Below are 23,848 nucleotides of genomic sequence, written 5' to 3'. Positions count from 1 at the left end.
TCCTGTCTGTGGTTATTTGCATAAACAGCAGCAGCTTTGTTCTAATATGATTTATGTATCGCTTCTGAATCCTATCAATGCCTATTCCCCGTTTCTCATCACAGCTGTGTAGGCACCCTGTATATTCAACCAGGCAGGAAGAGAAACAGGAGAGAAAAGGTAAAAGGGGTGAGGATTTGGAAGCCACAATATCGCAGAGCTGATTTACTTCCTGTCACTTAGCATTTCCATCAATGGAAGCAAAGTGTTTATTTACATTATAATCTTCCTTGTCATCTTATTTCAGTGTGCAGGTCACTGCATCTTTGCCCTTTTAGTAACATCAGCAGAAGGATATTGGCCTCTGTGTGTGTAGGTAAATGGGGGCATTCCGCTAGGGAAGGGGCAGAAATTTGATTTGGTTCGCATTTTAATGGGAAACACTACCTAATTTGCACTTCTCAAACCGGTTTGCAAATGGCAACACAGCTATTCTTAAAATCACACAATTGTAGATTGTGCTCTGCTACGATAATTTGCCATTAGGGTGGGCTAACAGGTAAGGGGGGGAGCAGCAGTGGAGGATTTGGGGCTCTCAAATTTCAGGAGCACCCTGTGCGGCGCTAAAATTCGGTGCCCCTTGCCCCCTACATCATTGTCGCTGTGCCCTCTGCAGCGCCAGAAGCCAGTGCTGCCAAACTAGTCATGCTACCCTAAAACAACCTCTAGATCCAGCCACCTCTGGCTATAACAGGGCCCATGACTCCACTCAAGATTACATTTTTGTAAGTCTTGCAAAAATTTGTATATTAAAACAAACGTGGGTTTATTGGGAGCAACACACACTAAAACACTGATGACTTCTCATGTGTTCTTTTTAAAGTGTTCAGGGGAGAGTGTTCTGAATCTAAAATGTCCTTACGTTGCTTCCCTGTTTTAGTGCCTCAAAGCTTCAGCTAGTTTCTTACTAGAAGAAGGCATCTTGAAAGCAGCAGGAACTGTTTCCAGCTTTCTGTGGGCAGCATGATCTCAATAAAAGATTAGTGTATTTTTCGCTCTATAAGATGCACCAGACCACAATACGCACCTAGTTTTTGGAGGAGGAAAACAAGAAGAAAAATATTCTGAATCTCAGAAGCCAGAACAGCAAGAGGGATCGCTGCGCAGTGAAAGCAGCAATCCCTCTTGCTGTTCTGGCTTCTGGGATAGCTGCGCAGCCTGCATTTGCTCCATAAGATGCACACACATTTCCCTTTACTTTTTAGGAGGGAAAAAGTGAGTCTTATAGAGCAAAAAATACGGTACTTGCAAGGGAGATATTTCAGCTAGAAGGTATGGGTCAGATAATGCTGGCAACATCCCCACTCCCTCCTAAGGCTGCTGTTAAAGGCTCAGGAGCGAGTGAGGCTCTGTGTGTGTGTGTGTGTGTGTGTGTGTGTGTGTGTGTGTGTGTTTAAATCCTTTTATCATACAACCCAGTGTTCAGAGGAGGATGTTCCAGATTGACATGTTTTCCACTCTGTTCATGTTATCTTCACAACACCCCTGTGAGGTAGGCTAGGCTGAGAGACAGCGACTGCCCTAAGGTCACCCAGGGAGCTTCAGAGCTGAGTGGAGTTTTGAACCCCGGGCTCCAAGGTTCAAAATACTCTTACCGCTGGCTCTTTCCAGAAGGTTCTCCATCCAGATGACAGAGAACCAGCTCCACCACCAACCTTTAGAAGGCATCTGAAGGCAGTCCTGTGTATAGGGAAGATTTTAAAATGTTTAAAGCTTTATTACGTTTTTGTATGTTGGAAGCCACCCAGAGTAGATGGGGCAACCCAGTCAGAGGGGCGTGGTAATAATAATAATAATAATAATAATAATAATAATAATAATAATGGAATAGAACATCCCTATTTTCATCAGAGAAATATTGGAGGGTATGTACTTGTGCTGTCCTCTAGCCTCATGAATGTGCAATAGAAAGGACCAAGCAACAAGAAGAAAACGTTGTCTGTGTTTGCTGGTTACAAGGTTTTTTTCCTAAAAGAAGGGAAAGTTTATTAATTTGTGGTGTATTTTTTTTTAAAAAAGTTTGCTGTTATTTACACCTCTAAAGATGAGAACCCACATCACAGAACGCTTAGGAAGTTCTAAGTGGGAACAAGCATATAATCAGTTCTAAAGTACAAACCAGGTGAAAATAATTAAAATATGAAGACTGCCCCCGCTTGAAAATCCAGGTTGCATATGGTTTCACGGTGACTACTGGATAGTTGGAAGGATGGCATTCCGTCTCTGCCAGTGTTGCCATCTTACAAGGAAAGTCTCCATTAATTAAAAAACTAAAAAGCTGCCAATTCTTTCAGTCCACAATTAAAAAGCTAGCCAATAAATAACCTTACAGGTATGAAGGAACTGGGAGCGCCTCTCCCGAACTGGCAACCAGTGCCAGATTTACGTATAAGCTAAACAAGCTATAGCTTAGGGCCCCACTCTCTTGGGGGCCCCCCAAAAAAATTAAAGAGGAAAAAACTGGATGTACATTTCCAAAATAGAAGGTAAAAAACAAAATTAAATAAATAAAACAAAACCTACATATAGCAACAGTGTTTTGTGTTGTGTAGGCTCTTATGGTGTAAGTAATGGGCCTTTGTGTTTCTGAAGGAACTTTTGTTATTGCCAAATGCCAATGTGTTTGCATTATTAAGTTTGTTATGAATAAAAAAGCATTTTTAGTTAGAGCTTAATAATTATTTCACTATCAATATACTTCTTAATTGTATTTCAGTCCAGCAATTACTTTAATAAAATACATATCTAGATACCTACTAGGTCCATAAATTACCATATATAGCATATATTCAACACAAAAAACAGGGAGAATTTGTTGTTGACAAAGGACAGCTGGACATATAAAGGGCCCCATTACCTTCAGCAGCTTAGGACCTCTTCAAACCTAAATCCAGCCCTACTTGCAACCAGTGCTTTTTTCTAAAAGAATGTTTAAGGCTACTCTCATTTTGACTCAAGAAAATCACCATTTCATAGTTCAAACTGAGAAAAACAAATACAGTAAATGAACCAAAGTACAAAGATCCACAAAATGTTTAGGGGGTCTGCGTACCCCCAGAAGAAAGTGCACTGCTTGCGACAGCTAGGAAGTAAACAGTCAAAAGGACATTGCCCTTTGGAAAAGAACCCCACCAATGTTATTTTGCTTAGCCTCAGCCCCATTCACCCGCAGGATTCACACAGTGACAAGGATTTTTTGTTTTAGAAGAACACGCGCCAACATCTGGGCGAGGCGAGCCGTCTGCGCGCTTTGGACGTGGCCGCGGATGGGCACCAGGGGGCGCTGCCGAACAAGCCTCTCTCCGCCGGACGCCGCCCGGGCCAAGGGTTACGGGGCGGGGAAGGAGCCGCTTCGCCCGGAGTCGCCTTTGCAACGCGGCGCATGAGAGCGGCGGCCGTGCAGAGACTCATGAAGGTCTTCGTGACGCGGAGGATCCCCCCGGAGGGGCTGGCGGCCTTGAGCCGGGCCGGAGAGTAAGTGGGCTGGCGGGGAGACGGGCTGGGGGTGCAAGGGAGAAACAGCCCCCTTCTCCCCTTGGGAAGGTCGCCCGGCTGCCCCCGGACTCTGCCTGCCCCGTTGGCGCCTGCTTTCACGCACGTGTGAACCCCTCTCTTTCCTTCTCTTGCATGTGCACCTTTGGGAAATCGTGTGTGTGTGTGTGTGTTTGAGGCTTTTTGCTTGCTGCTGTCGCTTTTTTGTATTGTTATGAACGACCTTTGTTACCCCACCCCCCATATTGTAAGCCGCCTCGAGCGTGCTTTGAACTGTGGAAAGGCAGCCTGCAAAAATAAAATGGTGGGTGGGCGGCTTACTAAGCAGAGCAGGCCCGTCTGTAGCATTAGAGCAGGGATAAGAAACTTGCAGCCCTTCAGAGGTTGCATGCGTCCCAGCCAGCATGCCCCAATAGCTGTCAACTTACAGATTTGAAAATAAGGGACCAGCAGCCTCGAAAATAAGGGATCAGCAGCCAAAATAAGGGATTTTGGCTTAGTTTATACAGAAATCCGGCTCTGATGGAGCCATGCTGCTTTGGCTGCCACTTACTGTGTTTTGCAGGGGGTTGGACTAGATGATCCTAAGGCTCTACAACTCCGACCAAAGAAGAGGGGCAGACGAAACTGATGAACGACATTGAGATGGCAAAGCTTACAGGCAGAATTAGAAACCAGGAATAGGACCTCTTTAATAAAGAATGGGGGAAGTTTATCATTTAGTCGAAAAGCTATTGTAAAGATTGGTAGGATTGACAGAAAACTTGTAGTAAAAATTTGAACTATGGACGGACAAATGATTTATAAAAATAGTTATGAAAGGGATGCAGAGGGGGAAATCACTACATTAAGATGCTGCACTGGTTGGAGGGGATGCTAAGCAGCACGTCGGAGCTGCCGTCGTCCTGGTGCAAGGAGTTCCATCAGCCCTTCCCCACCCGAGAGAGGGACTCTCGCCCACGCCACCCATGAGCCCGGCATGAGGCGGTTGCGGCAGCACCCTTCTGCATCCCTCCCCATCCCCTCCTCTTCCTCCTCCCTCAGGCCGCCGCCGCTGCTGCCTCCGGCTTCCCCTGGCAGCACGGCGGAAGTCTCGCAAGAGAGGGGCTTCCAGCCCGTCCGCTGCCACCCGTCTCCTCACGATGCGCCCCTGAGGGGGAAAAGGAGAGAGACGGAGACACGGCAGCCCATGCGTGTGCTCGTTCTCTGGAGGCAGAGGACCCCGAGCCGCGGCTTCCCTCTCGAGCCGGGCGAGCATGAAACCCGGGAAATTTAAGGGACATCATCAATCTGGGACAGCAGCGGGACACAGCGCTGGGATAAGGGAGTTTCCCGTCAAATAAGGGACGGTTGACAGCTATGGAAATCGTGTGTGTGTGTGTGTGTGTGTGTTTGAGGCTTTTTGTTCTTTTCTTTGCTGCTGTCACTTTTTTGTATCTGGATCTCCTTGTGATTTATAGCTTGCGGTTGCTCATCTTTTAAATGTTTTATTATTGTTCAGGACGATCTTTGTTATGTTGTGCCTATGTATTCCCCACCCCCCACCTCCGTATTGTAAGCCGCCTCGAGCGAGGTTTGAACTGTGGAAAGGGGGCCTGCAAAAATAAAATGGTGGGTGGGCGACTTACAAAGCAGAGCAGGCCTGTCTGTAGCATTAGAGCAGGGATAAGAAACTTGCAGCCCTTCAGAGGTTGCATGCGTCCCAGCCAGCATGCCCCAATAGACAAAGGGATCGATGGTCCCAACAGCAGTTGCAGGGCCATTGGTTTTCCATCCCTGCATTGGACCCAGGGTGCATATATAGTTGTTGTTTAGTCATTTAGTCGTGTCCGACTCTTCGTGACCCCCTGGACCAGAGCACGCCAGGCACTCCTGTCTTTCACTGCCTCCCGCAATTTGGTCAAACTCATGCTGGTAGCTTCGAGAACACTGTCCAACCATCTCTTCCTCTGCCGTCCCCTTCTCCTTGTGCCCTCCATCTTTCCCAACATCAGGGTCTTTTCCAGGGAGTCTTCTCTTCTCATAAGGTGGCCAAAGTATTGGAGCCTCAGCTTCAGGATCTATCCTTCCCGTGAGCACTCAGGGCTGATTTCCTTCAGAATGGAGAGGTTAGATCTTCTTGCAGTCCATGGGACTCTCAAGAGTCTCCTCCAGCACCATAATTCAAAAGCATCAATTCTTCGGTGATCAGCCTTCTTTATAGTCCAACTCTCTCACATAAAAGATAAAGTGGGTACCATCTCCTGACATCTCCAGATAAAGTGGGTACCATCTCCTGACACCATACTTAATAACAGTATTGAAAGTGCGTACACACAAACACACACGTATATAAACATCTACATTTTTATCCAAAAAAAATTAAAATAAACCCATATCTCCTGATGAATAACATTTGGACTATAATGTAACTTAAATAGAAAACTATCTTTGGAAAGATTTTCCCTCCAAAAGCATTTTAAAAATCCAATTTATATTTAAAAAATCCTATTTTTTATTCTGAAAAAACACATTGATTTTTATCCACCCTGCCTTGGAGTAATTTTGTCTGTTTAAACTGTTATTTGTGCTGACCAGCTGACTACATTCAAATAAGACTGCCATTGTTCCAGGCCAGCTAATGGTTAATCATTTGTGCAAACCAGGAGACTAAAATTGGCTGGGATCAGTATCTAAGCCATAACTTGTGGTCACTATTGATGCTTCCCCTTCGCGCCACCCCTGGGGTGGGTGGCCTTGCTTCTGTGTCCTGCCGCAGCTCAGGGTGATGTGAATCCCCTACCCCAAATCCCCCCTCCCACACATGCTGGAGAGGGGTGGGTGTTTCTCAGGTTGCTCTGGACTTCATCACAGGCAGAAGTTGTACAAGAGACTCATTCTGCCCTGGGCTGCATGAAAGACCTCATTGCCCACTCCACAAATCCTCCACATGCCTGGCAACTCAGGGCAGAGGAGGAGGAGGAGATCTGGCTGAAAACCTTGGCAAGCAGTCGTTTTGGAAGTGGAACATCTGGGCATCTACCTGCCAACTCTCCTCTCCTTGCTTGCTGATTCTCTCTTCACATGCTGCTGCCCATTTCATTTTTTAAAATTTCTTCATTTGGTTTTTCAGATTAGAATTTTACAGTCACATATCCAACATCCAACATAAAAACAAGATTGCAAGGAATCTCTTGGACTTACCTCCTCCCCTTTGTGGGTTCTCTTGTTAATCATTTCCTCCTGCATCTTTTATGATAATCCAAATCTTTTATCTCTCCTCTGTATCCAAAATTCACCATTAAACTACAAATGTTATTCCAATCCTACTAATGATTTTAACTGTTTACAGTGGTCTTTAAGATAAGCTATAAATTTTCTGCATTCCTTTTTAAAATTTGTTCTTCCTGATTTCTGATTCTCCCGGTCATCTTAGCCATTTTGGCATAATCCATCATCTTGATCTGCCATTTTTCTCTGGTAGGGACCTTATCTTCTTTCCATCTCTGGGCCAATAACATCCACACAGCCGTGGTCACATTCATAAATAGTCTTTTCTGCTCCCTTAGGATTTCGGCACCTAGAATTCCTAAAAGGAAGGCTTTGGGTTTTTTAAAGAAAAGGTTATTTTAAACATTTTTTTCAACTCATTATATATCATTTCCCAAAATTCTCTTACTACCTTACATTTCCACCACATGTGATAAAAGGTGCCTTCTTTTTCCTTACACTTCCAGCATGCATTTGACCCCATTTTACACATTTTTGCTAATTTACTAGGAGTTAAATACCAACAGCACATCGTTTTCATATAATGTTCTTTCAACGTGTAACATGCTGTGAATTTTAAATCCCAATTCCATAACTTCTTCCATGCTGCAAGTTGTATATTACACCCAAAGTCTCTGGCCCAACTGCTGCCCATTTCAAGGAGCGCTGGGTTCTTCTGTGTCCACACATTGCCTGGGCAGTGGTGGACCTTGGCGTCTCACATTTCAGCAGTGACTTGTGCAGTGCCAAAATTGGGCCAGTCTCTCTGCCATCAGCATCAGCCTGAGGTCACAAAGGGCATTATTTCTCCCTTCAGTGTTGCAGCAAGGTCACAAGGGGCAGTTTTCCTTTCTCTCGGCAGGCAGCAAAAGCAGGGGCATGTGGGCACACTGTGTCTCTCTGAGCAGATAGAAACGGGTGCATCTGGACACGGCCCCTTTCTCATTGAGGTGGGCATATGCAGGAGGATTTGGGCAGAGTATTTTTCTTCCAGAAGTGGGCAGAGGTAGTGTGTGGCCGCTGGAAACCAATGGGAGGTGCTGTTTTATTTGGTTCAAAATGCAAACACCCATTTCCACAGCCTTGGCCTTTTTGAAATGTTAATGGGAGTGAGGGATAGTTTCCTACTGAATTATAGCAACCTTTCTCAGCATGAACAGTCGCGGGTGGCACTGTGGGTTAAACCACAGAGCCTAGAACTTGCCAGTCAGAAGGTTGGCAGTTCGAATCCCCGTGACAGGGTGAGCTCCCGTTGCTCAGTCCCTGCTCCTGCCAACCTAGCAGTTTGAAAGCACACCAAAGTGCAAGTAGATAAATAGGTACCGCTCTGGCGGGAAGGTAAATGGCGTTTCCATGCGCTGTTCTGGTTCGCCAGAAGCGGCTTAGTCATGATGGCCACAGGACCCAGAAGGAAGCTGTATGCCGGCTCCCTCAGCCAATAAAGCGAGATGAGCGCCGCAACCCCAGAGTCGGCCACGACTGGACCTAATGGTCAGGGGTCCCTTTACCTTTTTTTCTCAGCATGAGTGATATAATTTAATATCTTCATTCGTCCCCTGTTACAATACACAACACTCCTGCAATAGAACAGCTTCCAGGTTAAGCAACTGGGGTCCAATCTTACTAAAGTTTGTCCTTGCCAATTAAAACTGAAGATCTAAAGTGGCAAAAGCTGTGCAGCCTCTAGCACAGTGTTTCCCAACCTTGGGCCTCCAACTGTTTTTGGACTACAGTTCCCATCATCCCTGACCACTGGTCTTGCTAGCTAGGGATAATGGGAGTTGTAGTCCAAAATCAGCTGGAAGCCCAAGGTTGGGAAACACTGCTCTAGCGCAGCGGTTCTCAACCTGTGGGTCCCCAGATGTTGTTGGACTACAACTCCCATCATCCCTGAGCTCTGGCCTTGCTAGCTAGGGGTGATGGGAGTTGTAGTTCAACAACATCTGGGGACCCACAGGTTGAGAAAGGCTGCTCTAGCGCCTCGTGTCGACTTGTGATCTGCTCTGTGTGATTCTGCCTTTCTTGCTTCCTCTGATGCTGCAGCGTCCAGCAATGGGATTCAGATGAACCAATCCCACAGTCGGAGTTGCTGGCGGGGGTGGCTGGCAAGGACGGGCTCCTGTGCCTCTTGTCTGACCGGATTGACAAGGAAGTCCTGGATGCTGCAGGTGAGACCTCGGGTGGGAGCTCAACGGAATGGTGTCAGAGTGGGCTGTAGAAACATTAACACGGCCAGTGACTTGCCTGGGCAGGCAAAGTTACTGGCTGCTCCCCAGATACTGGTGCGAATGCAGACCAAAGCCCTGCATCTGTATAAAGCTGAAGTTGGTGCCTAATTCTTTTCAAGAGGTGGAACTGGAATAAATTCATGGGACTGGCATCAACCCCAGCCTCATTCTTCTTCTTATCTCCTTTTGGTGAAGGTTTGCATTCAGCTCCTCAGGATTATCTGGCCAAACAGTCTGTATCTGGGGGGAAAGTTCCACGAGCCAAATGTGCTGTTAAATCCCATTTTTATACTGTGTTTGTATCTGTGGGTTGTTGTTACCCCACTGATTATTCTGGGTGTGTGGATAATCCTCAATGCAATACAGTGGTACCTTAGTTCTCAAACTTAATCCGTTCCAGAAGTCCATTCCAAAACCAAAGCATTCCAAAACCAAGGCACGCTTTCCCATAGAAAGTAATGCAAAATGGATTAATCCGTTCCAGACTTTTAAAAACAACCCTAAAACAGCAATTTAACATGAATTTTACGATCTAATGAGACCATTGATCCATAAAATGAAAGCAATAAACAATGCACTGCAGTCACACAATCAATGAATTAGAGGCTGATCTGGGTTACACACGGTCACAAAAACAAAAAAGAGCCACAAAAACGCAAAATAAATAGCAAAACCAGACAGACCTCAGCGTAACATTCAAATCGGAAGCGTAACACTCAAAACAGAGCACGTTCAGCTTCTGAAAAAAGTTCGCAAACTGGAACACTTACTTCCGGGTTTGCAGTGTGTGGGTTCCAAGTTGTTTGAGTACAAAGGCTTTTGAGAACCAAGGTACCACTGTATTTTGTTGGTCAATTGCACAGATTAATGAATGAAAGCTCACAGCTTTTTAATGGCTCAAAAGCTAGGTTTCCATTCATAGCTGACATTCTTTTATTATTTTGTTTCTTTTCAAGCAAGACCTTGTGAAACTTTATCAAAAAATCGCCTTCTTCATTTCTCTGTGTTTATTAGTAACCAGACAAAAGCCTTGACAAGTCCGTTGCTGCCAACTTCTTTAGCTTTTAATGCTTTCTGAAGCTGGTAGGAGCTTTGTTGTTTGAGGTGAGCACTTCACTGCTTTTCTCTGCCAACTAGTTGTTGGGAATCTCAGGTGAGATATCCACGCAGTGCAAGTTGCTCCCAGTACCAGTCACCACATGGAAGAAGCTTAAGGTCCAAATAGTTTACTGTTGCAGAAGATAAGGCTCACTAAAACAGTTCTGAATGTAGATACAGACATACAGATACATACAAGTACAAAATATTTCCATTGCTCCAAATAAACTCCAGCAATTCAACATGTAACACTGGACAAGTAACACCAACAGACTGACAACTCACAGACGAATTGCAAACTAACAGACTGATGGGCATTAATCATAGATATAGTTGGAGCACTGGGCCATTACCATAGCAATTGGCTTGACTGACCTTGCACCCATTATTAGCTCATCCTTGGGGTGATTTATGCACATTAAAGGAAATTAACCCCTTCTCATGCCTGGCTACTTCAACACTAGTTGCCTTCCTCTTAATGACCTTCTGTTCTGAGCACGTGGTCTTCATCTTTTTCAGGACCATCCCTGAAAGTAATCAGTACGTTGTCCGTGGGATATGACCATCTTGCCATTGAGGAAATAAAAAAGCGGTAAGACTCACATCTTTTTAAAGGTGATTCTTAGAGGCAAACTACATCTTATCCTGACAGGGAGAAAAGAAAAGAGAGTTGTTGTGGAAGGGCTAATAATTACTCCAGCCCTATATAACCCACCCTTTCTGTTCCCCAGAGGCTTCTCTGTTGAAAATCGCCTCTTCCCAGAACAGCTTTTCCCCAGGAAAATTAGCGGTTGGGGTTTAAATGCATGCCATTGCCCAACTGGCGTATGGACCAAACAATTGATGCTCAGGCTACCCGTGTTGAAGAAATGATGAGTACCACAAAACTAGTCAGTAAGTGCCTTGTGGCTCAAAACACAGAAGATCTGACTGCTTCTTTTAAATTCTAGTGGGATCCGTGTGGGATACACGCCAGACATCCTGACAGATGCCACTGCTGAACTCACAGTAGCTTTGCTCCTAGCAACATCCCGCAGGCTGCCAGAATCTGTGGAGGAAGTGAAGAAGTGAGTGTCCGAAGTGGTATTTATGGGACTTCCACACCACACTGTTTGGACTGCTTGGAGGGGGTGGCCGTGTCCTATTTTGTCTTTTAGCCTCATTCAGCATATTAAAAAAGGCAACTGTGGCTCACAGCAAAGTAGGAAGGTACCTTAATCAAAGTAAGATGGTTAGTCTGTCTAGTTGAGTGTTGTCTGCTCTGAATGACAGTTCTCCAGGGTTTTAGGTGGGCTTCTTGGGCACCCTACCTGGAAATGCCACTTACCTTTTGTATGCAAAGAAGATCCTCTACTTGCTTCACAGAAACTGTGGATGCACTTATACAACTATTGCTGGACTGTCCTAAGGAGGAGCTCCTAGTACACACACACACACAAATGATTTAAAAATCCATGGACATTGAAAACCAGTTGCCGGAAGGTGACAAAGTCCCCTGAACTTTGGGCTTCAAGCTATTTTGTCTTTGGCATCTGGTTTTATTTCCATTCAGCTATGCAAGCTGACACTTGCAGCAGAGTTCAGTTGCACTACAACTACAGTCTGAAACAGGTCCCTGAGGCTGAACTGTGAAGTGGAAAAACCCCAGTCCAAATCTTGCTTTTTGCCACGAACTCATCAGATAGCCACATGCAACATCCTGAACTCTCAGCTTCACCTTGCAATATGAGGAGTAATAATAGTGACCTACATTACAGGGTTGTTGTACGGATGAATGAGAGGGTGTGCATGGTGTTGCTTTCCTTCTAAGCATTCTTAAAGAGTATATAATATTAGTTAGTTGAATAAATGCTTTAGTTATATTGTGGTGACAGGGTGGTGCAAATCTAGCAAGGCAGTGTTCCCCAAACTTGGGTCTCCAGCTGTTTTCAGACTACAGTTCCCAGCATCCCTGACCACTGGTCTTGCTAGCTAGGGACTATGGGAGTTGTAGTCCAAAAAGAGCAGGAGACCCAAGTTTGGGAAACACTGGATCAAGGTATCTAAGTGTACACTGCTGAACCTCTGATAGCTAGATGTGGGCTACTCAACTGGGAGAATTTAGCTCTATCCCTGGACATTATAAGACAGACGTTGGTTCCAGTGCCCCTTTGATATTTGTCTGTTATTTTCCGTAGTCCACCCAACTGATACAGGGATAGAGAGTAGAGAATGGGATTAGGCGTGAAATCATTGTGGGCCTTGCAAGATAAAGGGTGGATCACAGCTTTTAAAGCAGGATTTCTTCCTTTGTCTAAGGTAACAAGATAACAATGTCTGTGGGTTGCCATTGTCCACAACTGCTCATTTCTGGAATTTTAGCTAAGAGCCTGTCTAGCCCATGCAGCTTTTTCTTGTCATTCCATTAATGATTGTCTTCTAAGCTCTGGGGCTGTTCCTTAGCTAACATCCCATTGTAATTTGGTGTCCTTTTTGCAGTGGTGGCTGGACCACATGGAAACCCCTCTGGATGTGTGGCTATGGACTTTCTAACAGCACCGTTGGGATTATAGGGCTAGGAAGAATAGGTAAGCTGAGTTCTACATTCATTTTCAGCCTGCCCTTTCACCATGGTGCTCACAGCTGGTTTGACCATTGCAACGTCTTTGCAAAGTAGGTAGGTCAAGAGAGAAACAAGCATTACATGCGTGTCCAGGTCGAAACCTCAAGTCGCCACCCTGAAGGAGGTATCTGCTGCATCTGTGTGGAGACATTTAACTGCACAGTCTCTGCAGAACTGAGCATCTGAGATTAGGCTGAGGTTATCAGTCCTAAAGCTTGTACTGTTCACTTTATCGCAACGTGGACTTTCTACTATTGATTGTCTCTTTGAACAAATATCCATGACCCCCAAAGGAGCCGTGCAGTGTTTGATGTTGTCTCTCTCACATACCCGACTTTTGAGATATATGGTGCCATAAGTGCCTTTAGTGCAGCCATTGCCGTCACCCTTTTCAACGTAGAGCTGCTGGTAGCCCGCCCGTTCTTCTGCCCGTCGGCAAGATAATTCACAGGGAACAGCAAGAGCTTAAGTTCTGCTCATGGCTCGTCGGCCAATGGACCAACTGGAGAAACCGAGTTCAGAATAGTTGTGGCCTCTAACCTGGAAAGATTTCACTCAACACTCTGGGCAATAGTGCAACCCTAGATGTGTTTACTGAGAAGGAAGTCCCATTGTATTCATTGTAGCTTACTCTAAGGCATGGCTGGGACTGCAGTTTTCCAAATACAGTGGAACCTTGGTTTTCTAGTGTCTCATAAGCCAAACAATTTGGAAGCCGAACGCTGAAAACCCAGAAGTAATTCCTTCCGTTTTCGAATGCGCCTCGGAAGTTGAACAGCTTCAGCTGCATGATTTTCCATTTTTTCAGTGGATTTTGCCAACCGCCCATTGACCCTTGATTTTCAAATGCTTCAGAAGTCAAACAGCCTTCTGGAACAGATTACGTTCAAAAACCGAAGTTTCACTGTACAGTTTGTGTGTAACCATGTGGCAAAGTTATCCTGTTGCCAAATGGTAAGATTTTAACCATGGATCAGGTATGCAGATGTGGTAAAATGATTGCATCTACCCTGATTTACCAATTTTTCTCATCTGCTTCTCTATCCAAGAATGCTCAAGTGCTAAGTTTTGATTTGGGCGCTCAGTCTTAAAGAAAGCCTTTGATTATGTGAATTTTGCATGTACCTTTGAAGTGCTAACACCATTTTCAGAAGCCCCATTTCTCTGTCTTGAAGGATGAAACATCCTAGCCTAGTGAGTGATGTGATGTCCTTTGGTTCCTCATGTTTCTAGGGCAGGCTGTAGCACATCGTCTGAAGCCATTTGGAGTCAAGAAGTTTTTGTATGCAGGACGTCACCCTAAACCTGAAGCTGCTATGGAACTGAAAGCCGAGTTTGGTGAGAGTTCTATCTTCATATTAGTGGAATTTCTTTATGTGTGTTCAATACTACATCCCCCCCCCCATTGATGTGGAGTAGAAAACTGAAGTTGAAGTCCTGTCAGTGGCTACTGGGCACAATGGAGGCTATTCACTGTCTCCATAGGTCCAAGGCAGCATGCTTCTGAATACTTGTTGCTTGAAACTGTAGCAGAGAAAGTGCCCTTATTCTCAGGTCCTGCTTGCAGGCTCCTCTCAGGCATCTGGGTGTCCACTGTGAGAACAGGACATTGGGACTAGATGGACCAGGGGGTGATCCAGTATGGCTTTTTGTAAGTCACTTCAGTGAGGGGGGGGGAATCTCTGAAATGAGAAGACTTGGGTGTTACGTTGGTTGAAAACAGGATTCACTCAATTCCTGCAAATGAGAACGATTGTTTCAGTTTGACAAAATCTTAAGATTTATTTGTTCCTGTTCCCAGTGACCATAGTTAAAAGTAAGGAGTATACATCCCTTCGTGAATCAGGGCTATGCACCCCACCTCCTAAGTCATTTGGTCATGCAAGCATTGCCAAAGCAGGGACCCAGCCATCACCAGTTAACCTTAGTCTCGCTTAGAGAACAGCAATTCCCTTCTGGAGACATGCTGTTTACGACGAGACGTACCGACTGCTGCACCGGGATTGCACCACAAGTCAAGAGTCAATATGGAGCAAACATGGCAGCCACATGCACTTTACGCATGCGTGTTTTGGAAGATCAGTCATCCATCCCTTCAGGCAAAGTACAGCACAAACTGGATGATTGTTAGGTTTTTGTTCATAGCCCACAGTGCCACATAGTTCAATGAGTCAAACAGGATCCTTTTGAAAGAACACTTGGATATGCACACATCGCTGTACATCATCGTCCTCATGGTGGTGGGGAGAACAGTACACTCTGAAAACAGAAGTAGGGCAATTCCTCCTATTTGACTTGGCTCATATGAATGCTGCAACAGGCTTCAAGGAGTGCCAACAGCATAATTGTGCAGACTCAAGCATGCCTGAATCATCCCTGCTCTCCTGACTCTATTCAGAAGTACCCTTGCTGTTTTGGTCAATAGGAAAAGCTCGTGAAAGTAGGTAAACCTCTTAAACAGACCACAGTGAGTTTCCTCTTTCTTTCTTTTCTCCAGTGCCCCTTGCCAAGCTAGCGGAAGAGTCGGACTTTGTCGTTGTGACATGTTCTCTGACACCCGACACTCAGGGGATGTGCAATCGGGACTTCTTTTGCAAGATGAAGAAGACGTCTGTGTTCATCAACACAAGCAGGTAAAACCAGATGTGGCCCAGAGTGGAGGCTGGGAGTCGGGGGCACATCCCCCAAGACAATGCCAAGTCCCAGTGCTACTGCATAGCATGACTGAAGTAACATGACAGTATGGAGGAGCGTGAGCCTAGATCTGCAACATACCCTTGTCTGTCACGAGTTTTTTAAAATGCACAAATCATTCCCCCTCCCCGTTTTAATTAAGGGCCTCCACCGTGTCCAAATCTCTTCACCGTACGGTAAATACATTGCAATTGTGCTTCCTTTATGAGACATTTGCCCTGGTTTTGTAAAGAAGTTGCACTTGTGGAAATAAGCTTTCCATATTCACAACACTTAACTAGCTGGATCTCTCTTGAGGTCTATCACTATCCAGGCCTGCACCACTCAAAACTAATATTCTGCAGCCCTTCCCTTAGGCAGGATGTTCATTGCTCCTGTGAGTGCTGTATATTGCTCAGTCTATCTAATAACTGGTTGCCTAGCTCCATGCCTAAAGCAGCAAACACCTGCCAAAATAGAAAACTTACCATGTACAATATCAGCAGGTTGTATTCTGCATAGTGCCAAGGTCCCATCAGTTCAAGCATTTCTGTTTGCTTGACATAACAATCTCTCCCCCCTCCCCCAAGAAGCTTGGGTGCAGGGTGCAGGGGGAGGAGGGGTGAAGTCTCATTGCACTAGCACAAATCATTGTGCTGTCTTCTGTTAGTGCAATGTGTTGAATAGTAAGTAAATGACCCCGGGAGTCATTTAATCCTTAGCACCGTTCTAAGTCACTGCTGCTTGCACCAACTGGGGGAAGCTGCCCCCCCCATAAGATTTCCTAGAGTACCAGAGTGATGAGGGATGCAGCCCAGCAAAGCAGCACCATTGCCACTTCAGGGAAGGCATAAACAATGTGGTAGTATTAAGCTGTCAAGAAAAGCCACAATCCATATTTCCCCAGTGAGAGTCTTGTTGAATTATTTACTGCAGCTTGCAATGTAGGCTCAGTAACACCTTCACACCCCACGTTTTCTCCCTTTGCTCTGTTAGGGGCACTGTTGTCAATCAAAAGGACCTATACGAAGCTTTAGTCAATGGCCACATCGCAGCAGCGGGCTTGGATGTTACAACCCCAGAACCTCTGCCTACTGATAATCCGCTTCTTTCCCTCAAGAACTGTGGTAAGCCGACTTAATTTCATAGAATCGTAGAGTTGGAAGGGACCCAAAGGGTCATCTAGCCCAACCCCCTGCAATGCAGGAATCTCCGCTAAAGACTTAATGTGTACATGGCTATTTCTGCACCGTCTCCTCCTGGGGAATTAACGGCTGCCTTTCAGAAGCAGACAGGTGCTGCTCAAGTCTCACTTGCACTGAGCCGGCAAGGCTCAATAGCAAGCAGAGGTTTTTCCTTGTGGAAATGTGTCAAAAGAACATCTTTGCAACTATAAGGGCTAGAAACTTGTGGGTCGTTCTTTTCTAAATTGGAAGTTGTTCTTAAAAGAAATCTATGCCTGCTACGTCCTGTGGCATTTCTATACTCTCTCCCACGATGCTGCCCTAAGTATGTGCATGGGTAAAGCAAGAAATAAAATGCAGAGGGCATCCTCTGAATTTTGCACTCCTGCTCCTTTCCGCAAGGCAGGCATCTTTGGGCTGTAATTGGATTGGCATGCCCTGCAAAAGACAGATAATATATTTAAACACTGATCTAACAGAGATGGGGCCCTGGAAATAGAATACAGAGGGAATGGGTTGGCTTGAGCAAGTGATTTCATGAATCAAGATATAGTATCTGATAAAACGATATATTCATGAACTAGTGATTACAAGTCGATAAATACTGGCTCGTTTCCTAAATTGCTCCCCCCCCCCCGTGTCTTGAGCAGTAATTTTGCCTCATATTGGAAGCGCCACCTACGCCACAAGGAATGCTATGTCAGTGTTGGCTGCCAACAATCTTCTGGCTGGACTGAAAGGAGAAAGCATGCCAAGCGAACTCAAGCTGTGAGAAGCAAGACTGGAAGAGTTTTGAAGGATTTTTTACTTTTTGCCCCAAATGGATATTAAATGGGACAAACTGTCTTTCAAATAAAGCATTAAAACAGTGGCAGACTTTTGTGTATTATAGCAAAAGGTTCCAGTTCACACCTATTTTTTAAAAGCAATACTCTATATCTTATACAAAGTAATTAAGATGCTGTGTACTGGTATGTTTTCTACAACCGTTCAATCAGAAGCAAACAGAAAGCAGCAGACTGAAAATAATGAGCTTCTCCCCCTGCCCCCTCCTATAGTGGGCTCTACTGCTGGAAGTTATTTTGTCATAGGCTTCAGTGGGGGAGCTGTTACCATGACCTGTTTTAAAAGGACTTCCAGGCTTCCCCAACTGTAGCCAATCCACAAATTACTGAGAACTGATGGTTTCTCATCCTGCCTTATTGATATTTGATTAAATGTCCAGCTGTCATGCAGTTTTTACACTGTGTTCAGCCCTCTGCCAACCCCAAGCAGCTCCTTTGGTCCCTGAGGCCTCAATGCAACTTGAGTTCCGTCCAAATGACAACTTCCCCACTCTCAGAAGCAGAACTGGGTGTGTTCTGTTGCTGCCAAAAGGTTTGCAGTGAAAATCAATGCATTATTACAGTATAGATGCGTGTTACAGTTTTGATCATGCACAGGCCTAAAACAAGAGCAAGTTGTCAGACTTTAAACTCTATCTTAGAGCATCTACATCTTAATTTTTAAAAATGAATGTTGGGGATGCCGTAGAGCAGGCATGGCAAACTCGGCCCTCCAGATGTTTTGGGACTACAATTCCCATCATCCCTGACCACTGGTCCTGTTAGCTAGAGATGATGGGAGTTGTAGTCCCAAAACATCTGGAGGGCCAATTTTGGGGGTGCCTGCCACAGAGAGAAACATCACTGTAATTTACTTGAAATAGTAAGATTGCCTACAGTTGCTGAGGATGGATTCCTTGTGGGGAAGCACACTTTTACAAAGTTGTCTTTAAACTGCCATATACAGTAATTCTTGTTGTTAGGTCTAAATGGGGTGGTACCCTCCCACACATTTTATCTCTTTCTCTCTCCCATCCACCCCTCAAACCATAATTCCACTGTCGAAGTCAATGAAGTCGCTTGCATTGTGCTGCTTCAAGCCCACTCTCTGCTTCTGCCTCCTGCTAGTACCCACACCAATTTCTGTGGCTCACCTCTTTCTCTCCCCCCCCCCAGAAAAAGCCTGCCCTCTGTGTAATAGCCTCTGCCACGTGCAGTTCCAAAGCATTCCCCCAAAATGGATGTGTATCTGTTTTCAACAGCCTGAACTTAAAAGGAGGGTGCGAGTGCTCTCCTACTTGTTGAGGCTCTGGTAGCCTTAGGGCTAGGGAAGGCTGAAACCAAACTCGGAAGCTCTGCCCCCTACAAAGATGTGCAGAGAGTCACGGATGGTTTTCAGTGGTAAGACAATGGCACTCTGCACTTGGTGTAATGGCACGCGTTCCTAAAAAAAAAAAAAAAAAGTTCCATATGAGTCCTATTGTGAGGAAAAAAGCAAGATTAAAAACTCTAGCCCTACCACATCAAAATGTTACTAGCCACCACTGACTTTTAATATTAAAATGCACATTAAAGAAGGAAAAAAGTATTTGAAAATGGTACCATAAATTCAGACGAGCTTGACCAGCAGCACCTGAAAAGGCAACTTCCACTGTCAAAGGACTTACAAGAATGCCTTTTGAAATAACAACAGTAGACGGATCAATTACGACGTAATGTTGAGTTTAACACATGAAATACAAATTGATTAGAAACACTACCAAGCATGACACAAACACACTTTACTTTTCAGTACAAGATCTTACAAAAAGAGAAACTATGAAACACCTAGATTTTGCTGTATTCAAAAGTATATACACACATACACATATCAGACAGTCTAAAAGTTACTTGCATTGGACTCAAGGTAAGGATCTTCATTACACAGTGTATGTTACTGCAAAACAACCAAAAATACATTCAGAACCCCTAAAACTATGTTATTCTATAACACACTCCAAAAGCACTTTGAGGTGCAAAGGTCATTTCTCTTCAAGATATGCAGTCTCACAATAAAGAGCTCTTAGTAACGTTGTTCACACACTCCATGTAGCAACCTATTTTACAGATAAATGCTTTCACATCATTTTTTAAAAAACCATTACAAAGGTTCCACTTCAGCTTTTTGAAACATGCTAGTTAGTTATGTGCTAGCTACACTTTCATTCTTCCAACCCTTCTCCTACTCTTAGAACTAATGACACTAAGGATTGTATCCATATACTGTATAATGCATGCAGTCCAATCCCAAGCATGTTTATTTGGGAGCAAATCCCAGAGAGTTCAATGGGGCTTACTCCCAAATGTCTGTTAAGACTGCATTCTCAGAACTACATTTGTGTCAGAGCTGGAGAATTTCAAAGCGCTTTTTAGAAGTTGTTCAGGCCTCACAAAACCCCTGTGAGGTAGGTATGGTACAAGTATTAAAAAGAAGCCTTTTTTTTTTTTTGCGTGTGTGGCACAATCACACTGCAAATGTTCGCCTCTTGTGTTCCATGGATTATTAAAAATCTGTATTGGCATCATGGAACTGAGGAAGAGAGTTAAAGCAAAGTGCTGGGTAGATTGCTGCTTTGCCAGCGTAGGCAAGTAGTTTTGGAATGTTTATACAAATGGCTTGACTGACTAAACCTCTTGCCACACTTTAAACAGGCATAGGGCTTCTCGCCTGTATGCACACGGATGTGCTTCTTGCAGTCTGTTAAAGTTAGAAAAGTCTTGCAGCAGATTTTGCAGGCATACTTGCGGGCACCTTCTACTACCAAGACGTTATGTTCAGATAAGGCTTTCTTACATTTTGAAAGAACATCAGCAGACGCTCTGGTCAGCTGCGGTGGGCCAGGTTGGGAAGAATGGCCGTTTTCAAAAGAGGAAGTGGCTCCATTCATCATCAGCTGAGAAGTCGAAGCGTTGTCCGGAATCTGAGCGCTCCGAACAGAGGTCACTACAGGCATTTTGGGAGCTATGCGGCGATACCCAGGAAAGGTGGTGGCACCACCTCTCGAGTTCACGACTGCCCTCGATAAAGAATGCAACCCCAAGCCAGATCTAGGGAAGTCCATTCCAAACTGCTCTGCTGCCCGGTAGGCAGAAGTCTGTACACAAGGAAGACCCATCACATCCTGCATCGGCCTGACAAAATGGGAGTCTGCACTCTCGTTGAACGGATTCTCTACATGAGAGACAGTGGCAGAGGAATGACCATTAGCAGGCCCAGTTTCTTGGCTAATTAAATACGATGCATCACTATCCATTCTACAGTCACTGGTTGTATTTGGAATGTTGTCCTCATTATTTGGGCCAGCACCAAAACTGCTGGCTCTGCTCTTATTCAGAAAATTTGAAATACTGAAGGTAGATTTGTGTTCCAGGTTATTTGCTACTTCCATGATATGGATATCTCCCACCCTGTCGGTACTAGACTGTGGGTCAGAGAAGCTGCGGTCGCTACTCTCGGGGCTCAGTTCTATCTTTTCAGCGCTTGGTCCTCCGCCTTCCACTTCAACAGACTCGCTTCCCTCTGCTTGGGAAGTCACATCACTCACTTCATCCTGGGGCTCTGGAGAACTCAAAGGCTCAGATTTCACCACTACCCTCATGTGTTCTTTTTCATTTAGTCCAACTTCAGGATTCTCACACTGAAAGTTATTTTTTTGGGAAGCTGTTTCCTGATCAAAGCTAGTTTCCACTTGAGTTGCCTGTGATGCCATAGACATTTGAGAAATATTTCCCCCACTGTTGTCCGACTGGCTTGGCACTTGTGCATCTTCTTGGGCACCAAAGGACTGGTCAAACATAATAGTATTATCTTCCTGGTTGTCAGTCACACCATCGGGTTTAGAATTGTCTACAATTTTCAGCGAGTCTGGGGAAAAAAATTCATCTCGTGAATGAACCACAGTCTGTGCGCTCTCTGGAGTAACATCTGACATGATAGAATCATCTATGGGAGCCCTAATGCGTTGTCTCGCTCTTTCTTCAGAAGTCTGCTTACGTTTATGGAGACGTCTGATCGGAAAAGCACTCCGTTGCTCTATGTTACTTCTGATTGATGAGCTCATAGAATTTGCCTGTTCTTCTGTGCTTTGGGTAGAAGTTAATGCAGAGCTCACTATGCTCAATCCCAGCTGCTGAAGCATGAAAGACCGTTGCATGCGTGCGTTCTGCTCCTGCACTCTATCGTTTGGTGGAGACATTGGTAGTGTCCTTGTAGTAAGGTAGTGTTTGCAGGCTTTAACCACAGAGTTCAAATGGAGGTGAGAAGCTGCTAGCAACACATCCATAACATTGCTCTCTCCAAGCATGAGTGTGGAAGTGTACATCATATCAATGAGAGCAGCAAAAGCTTCAGCTGTCACTACTTCACTGTCCAACTGGATCATGTTCATGGTCTGATCTCCTTCTGCTACGGTGAAAAGAGCACGGAAGTGTGTGCTGCATGCTGCCAAGACTGAGCGATGTGCTTTGAAGTGCCGGTTCCCCACCACAATGACACAGTCACACAGCTGACCATGAAGCCGCTGATAGTTCAACTGCTGAAAGATTTGCTCGAAGTGCCCTGGAAAATCCATGATCCTATGAAAAGAGAGAATATGATGTAAAAACAAGGACCAAACTTCTGGTTTCTAGCACACAAATGGGGCACAAAATATACCGTATTGGCCCAAATATAAGCCGCACCCAAATATAAGCCGCACCTTTAAAATTGGAGGGGGGGGAATAAAAAATGCCCAAATATAAGCCGCTCCCTTCCTCGCTGCTCCTGGCTGCATATTAGGGAGAGGGGCCGCACTGTGTTGCCGGCGGCCTTTCCCCTTCCTCATTCTATGCTCCTGGCTGCATTCTGTAAGGTCGCAAATATAAGCCGCACTTTAACTTTTCACGGTCAGAATTTGGGGGGAAAGTATGGCTTATATTCAGGCCAATACAGTAGACGTTTGATAATAGAAGCTCCTGTACGAGGCTTGTTTTTAAAACTTATCACCACCGTATTGAAATACACATGATTTCCTTAGTTTGTAGGAATGTGAATGCAACAGCTTCAGGCCTTAGACACACAATGGGATTCTGCTTGGAAATGGAAACCAAAGTTTAGACTGCAATACAAAAGAGCTGGGCAAGTCCAGGAGATCAGTTTAGGAGCATGTGGCTTATTTAATGTTAGACTGCAGAGACTGTGCTGGAGAGAAGTATAAGATACCTATACAAAATACTCAGATGCAACTAGTCGAAAGAAATTACAGGGGGATACCAAGAAGGGGAGGAATGTTAACAGCTGAGCAAGCAGACAGATGAAACACCCACAAAAGAAATGTCTGAATTCCCAGCACACGCAATAGCTGCATATATAACAAGGCCATAGGACAACTAGCAGCTTGAGTTGCATGGGCTGCAACAGGTTACCTTATCCAGCACTCAGCAGACCCAACATAAGCCTGTCTTATGTCATGGTTTGCTGTACAATCTGGCCCTAGGGCTAGATTTGTCACTGCTCATTAATAATCATTTCTTCAACTCTGAAGAAATTCTGGGATTAGCCAAGAGAGAGTGAGTAATTGAGTGCAGTTTTGCAGTTTGCCAGTGGCAAGTAGAACTGGCTGCCCAGGAAACACAGCACACAACAGGTTTGACTCTCTACTGCCCTTGTGGGCTTCTACTCCACAAAACGTGCCAGAACCTGGTCAGTTCCTGTGGTCAGATGCCCCTTGTGCATGTCAGAGAACACTGAGGACCAATTACTAAAGCCACTTGGGTAGTTGGGAACCCTCAGGGAGGGGAACCAAGGGCCATGAAGATGGAAGACCACTTTCCAGCTGTTTCTAGAAAGAGGCTCTTACCCTGATCATAAAGGTAACAGGTTTAGTTATGGCATCTGAAATATGTGAACCATTCAAGATCTGCTTATACTCTATGTTTATTGCTTATACTTCGTTGAGTCAGTTTATCAAATAATTTCTTTTAGTTTGAAAATATTTTGAATTATTTTTTAAAATGAACAATTCATACGCATAGCTGAAAACTGAAATTTTAAAGGGGTTTTCCCTGCCACCTTCCCCTTTGAAAAAGTTTTCCCCTCCATCTACTTGGGTCCAAAATATGCCAGTTCTTAGCTTTAAAGGCTTTAGTGCTCAGCAAATTGCCATCAAGTCAGAGAACAACAACTGAATTCTCTTTCGATTGCCTTTTTTGAAACTGCCAGTTTGAAGTCTTTTTTTCAACTGGAAAAATTTTTTTGGTAAAATGGCCAAATTCGTTTATGCCAGTCATTAAGTTCCATTTTTGTTCTTATTCAGAAAATATTCACTAGGCCTTATTCATGAATAACTAATACTGTATTTACCACTGTTGTCATTCAGTTAAATACATATGCACTAACGGAATCAAACAAATAAGTCTACTGACAACTATATCTAATATAAA

The 23,848-nt window shown here is 44.7% G+C and overlaps 2 protein-coding genes across 17 annotated transcripts in view; one reads left to right on the top strand and one right to left on the bottom strand.

Moving 5' to 3' along the window:
- The first annotated feature begins 3,344 nt into the window (after positions 1 to 3,344).
- On the top strand, positions 3,345 to 17,436 carry GRHPR (glyoxylate and hydroxypyruvate reductase). The gene is made up of 9 exons (XM_083593883.1): positions 3,345 to 3,513; positions 8,824 to 8,948; positions 10,626 to 10,698; positions 11,057 to 11,173; positions 12,585 to 12,673; positions 13,942 to 14,046; positions 15,206 to 15,341; positions 16,378 to 16,508; positions 17,216 to 17,436. Exons 1-9 carry the CDS (start codon positions 3,422 to 3,424, stop codon positions 17,335 to 17,337), a joined length of 990 nt encoding a protein of 329 aa, XP_083450009.1. The 5' UTR covers positions 3,345 to 3,421; the 3' UTR covers positions 17,338 to 17,436.
- An 813-nt stretch (positions 17,437 to 18,249) lies between these two features.
- ZBTB5 (zinc finger and BTB domain containing 5) overlaps positions 18,250 to 23,848 on the bottom strand; it is a 9,150-nt gene continuing 3,551 nt past the window's right edge. For 11 of the 16 annotated variants that reach the window (XM_083593279.1, XM_083593289.1, XM_083593293.1 and 8 more), the window contains one exon: positions 19,095 to 22,003. In XM_083593279.1, coding sequence (XP_083449405.1) covers positions 19,972 to 21,999 — 2,028 coding nt within the window. In that variant the 5' untranslated portion in view covers positions 22,000 to 22,003 and the 3' untranslated portion in view covers positions 19,095 to 19,971. Of the gene's footprint in view, positions 18,834 to 19,094; positions 22,004 to 23,848 lie in introns of those variants that run through there. The other 5 variants (XM_083593285.1, XM_083593283.1, XM_083593282.1 and 2 more) reach the window with 1 other exon arrangement.

The sequence above is a fragment of the Podarcis filfolensis genome, assembly GCF_964270895.1.
Source record: "Podarcis filfolensis genome assembly, chromosome: 17".
Taxonomy (NCBI): domain Eukaryota; kingdom Metazoa; phylum Chordata; class Lepidosauria; order Squamata; family Lacertidae; genus Podarcis; species Podarcis filfolensis.
The sequence above is the reverse complement of the archived record's forward strand: the minus strand, read 5'-3'. Positions and strand labels throughout refer to the sequence as shown.

Excerpts from the sequence above, each read along its gene's own strand:
- GRHPR (XM_083593883.1), top strand. The coding sequence starts at position 3,422 with ATGAGAGCGGCGGCCGTGCAGAGACTCATGAAGGTCTTCGTGACGCGG. Across the intron at positions 10,699-11,056 it reads ATTGAGGAAATAAAAAAGCG|TGGGATCCGTGTGGGATACA; the intron begins GTAAGACTCACA and ends TTTAAATTCTAG. Across the intron at positions 15,342-16,377 it reads GTGTTCATCAACACAAGCAG|GGGCACTGTTGTCAATCAAA; the intron begins GTAAAACCAGAT and ends TTGCTCTGTTAG.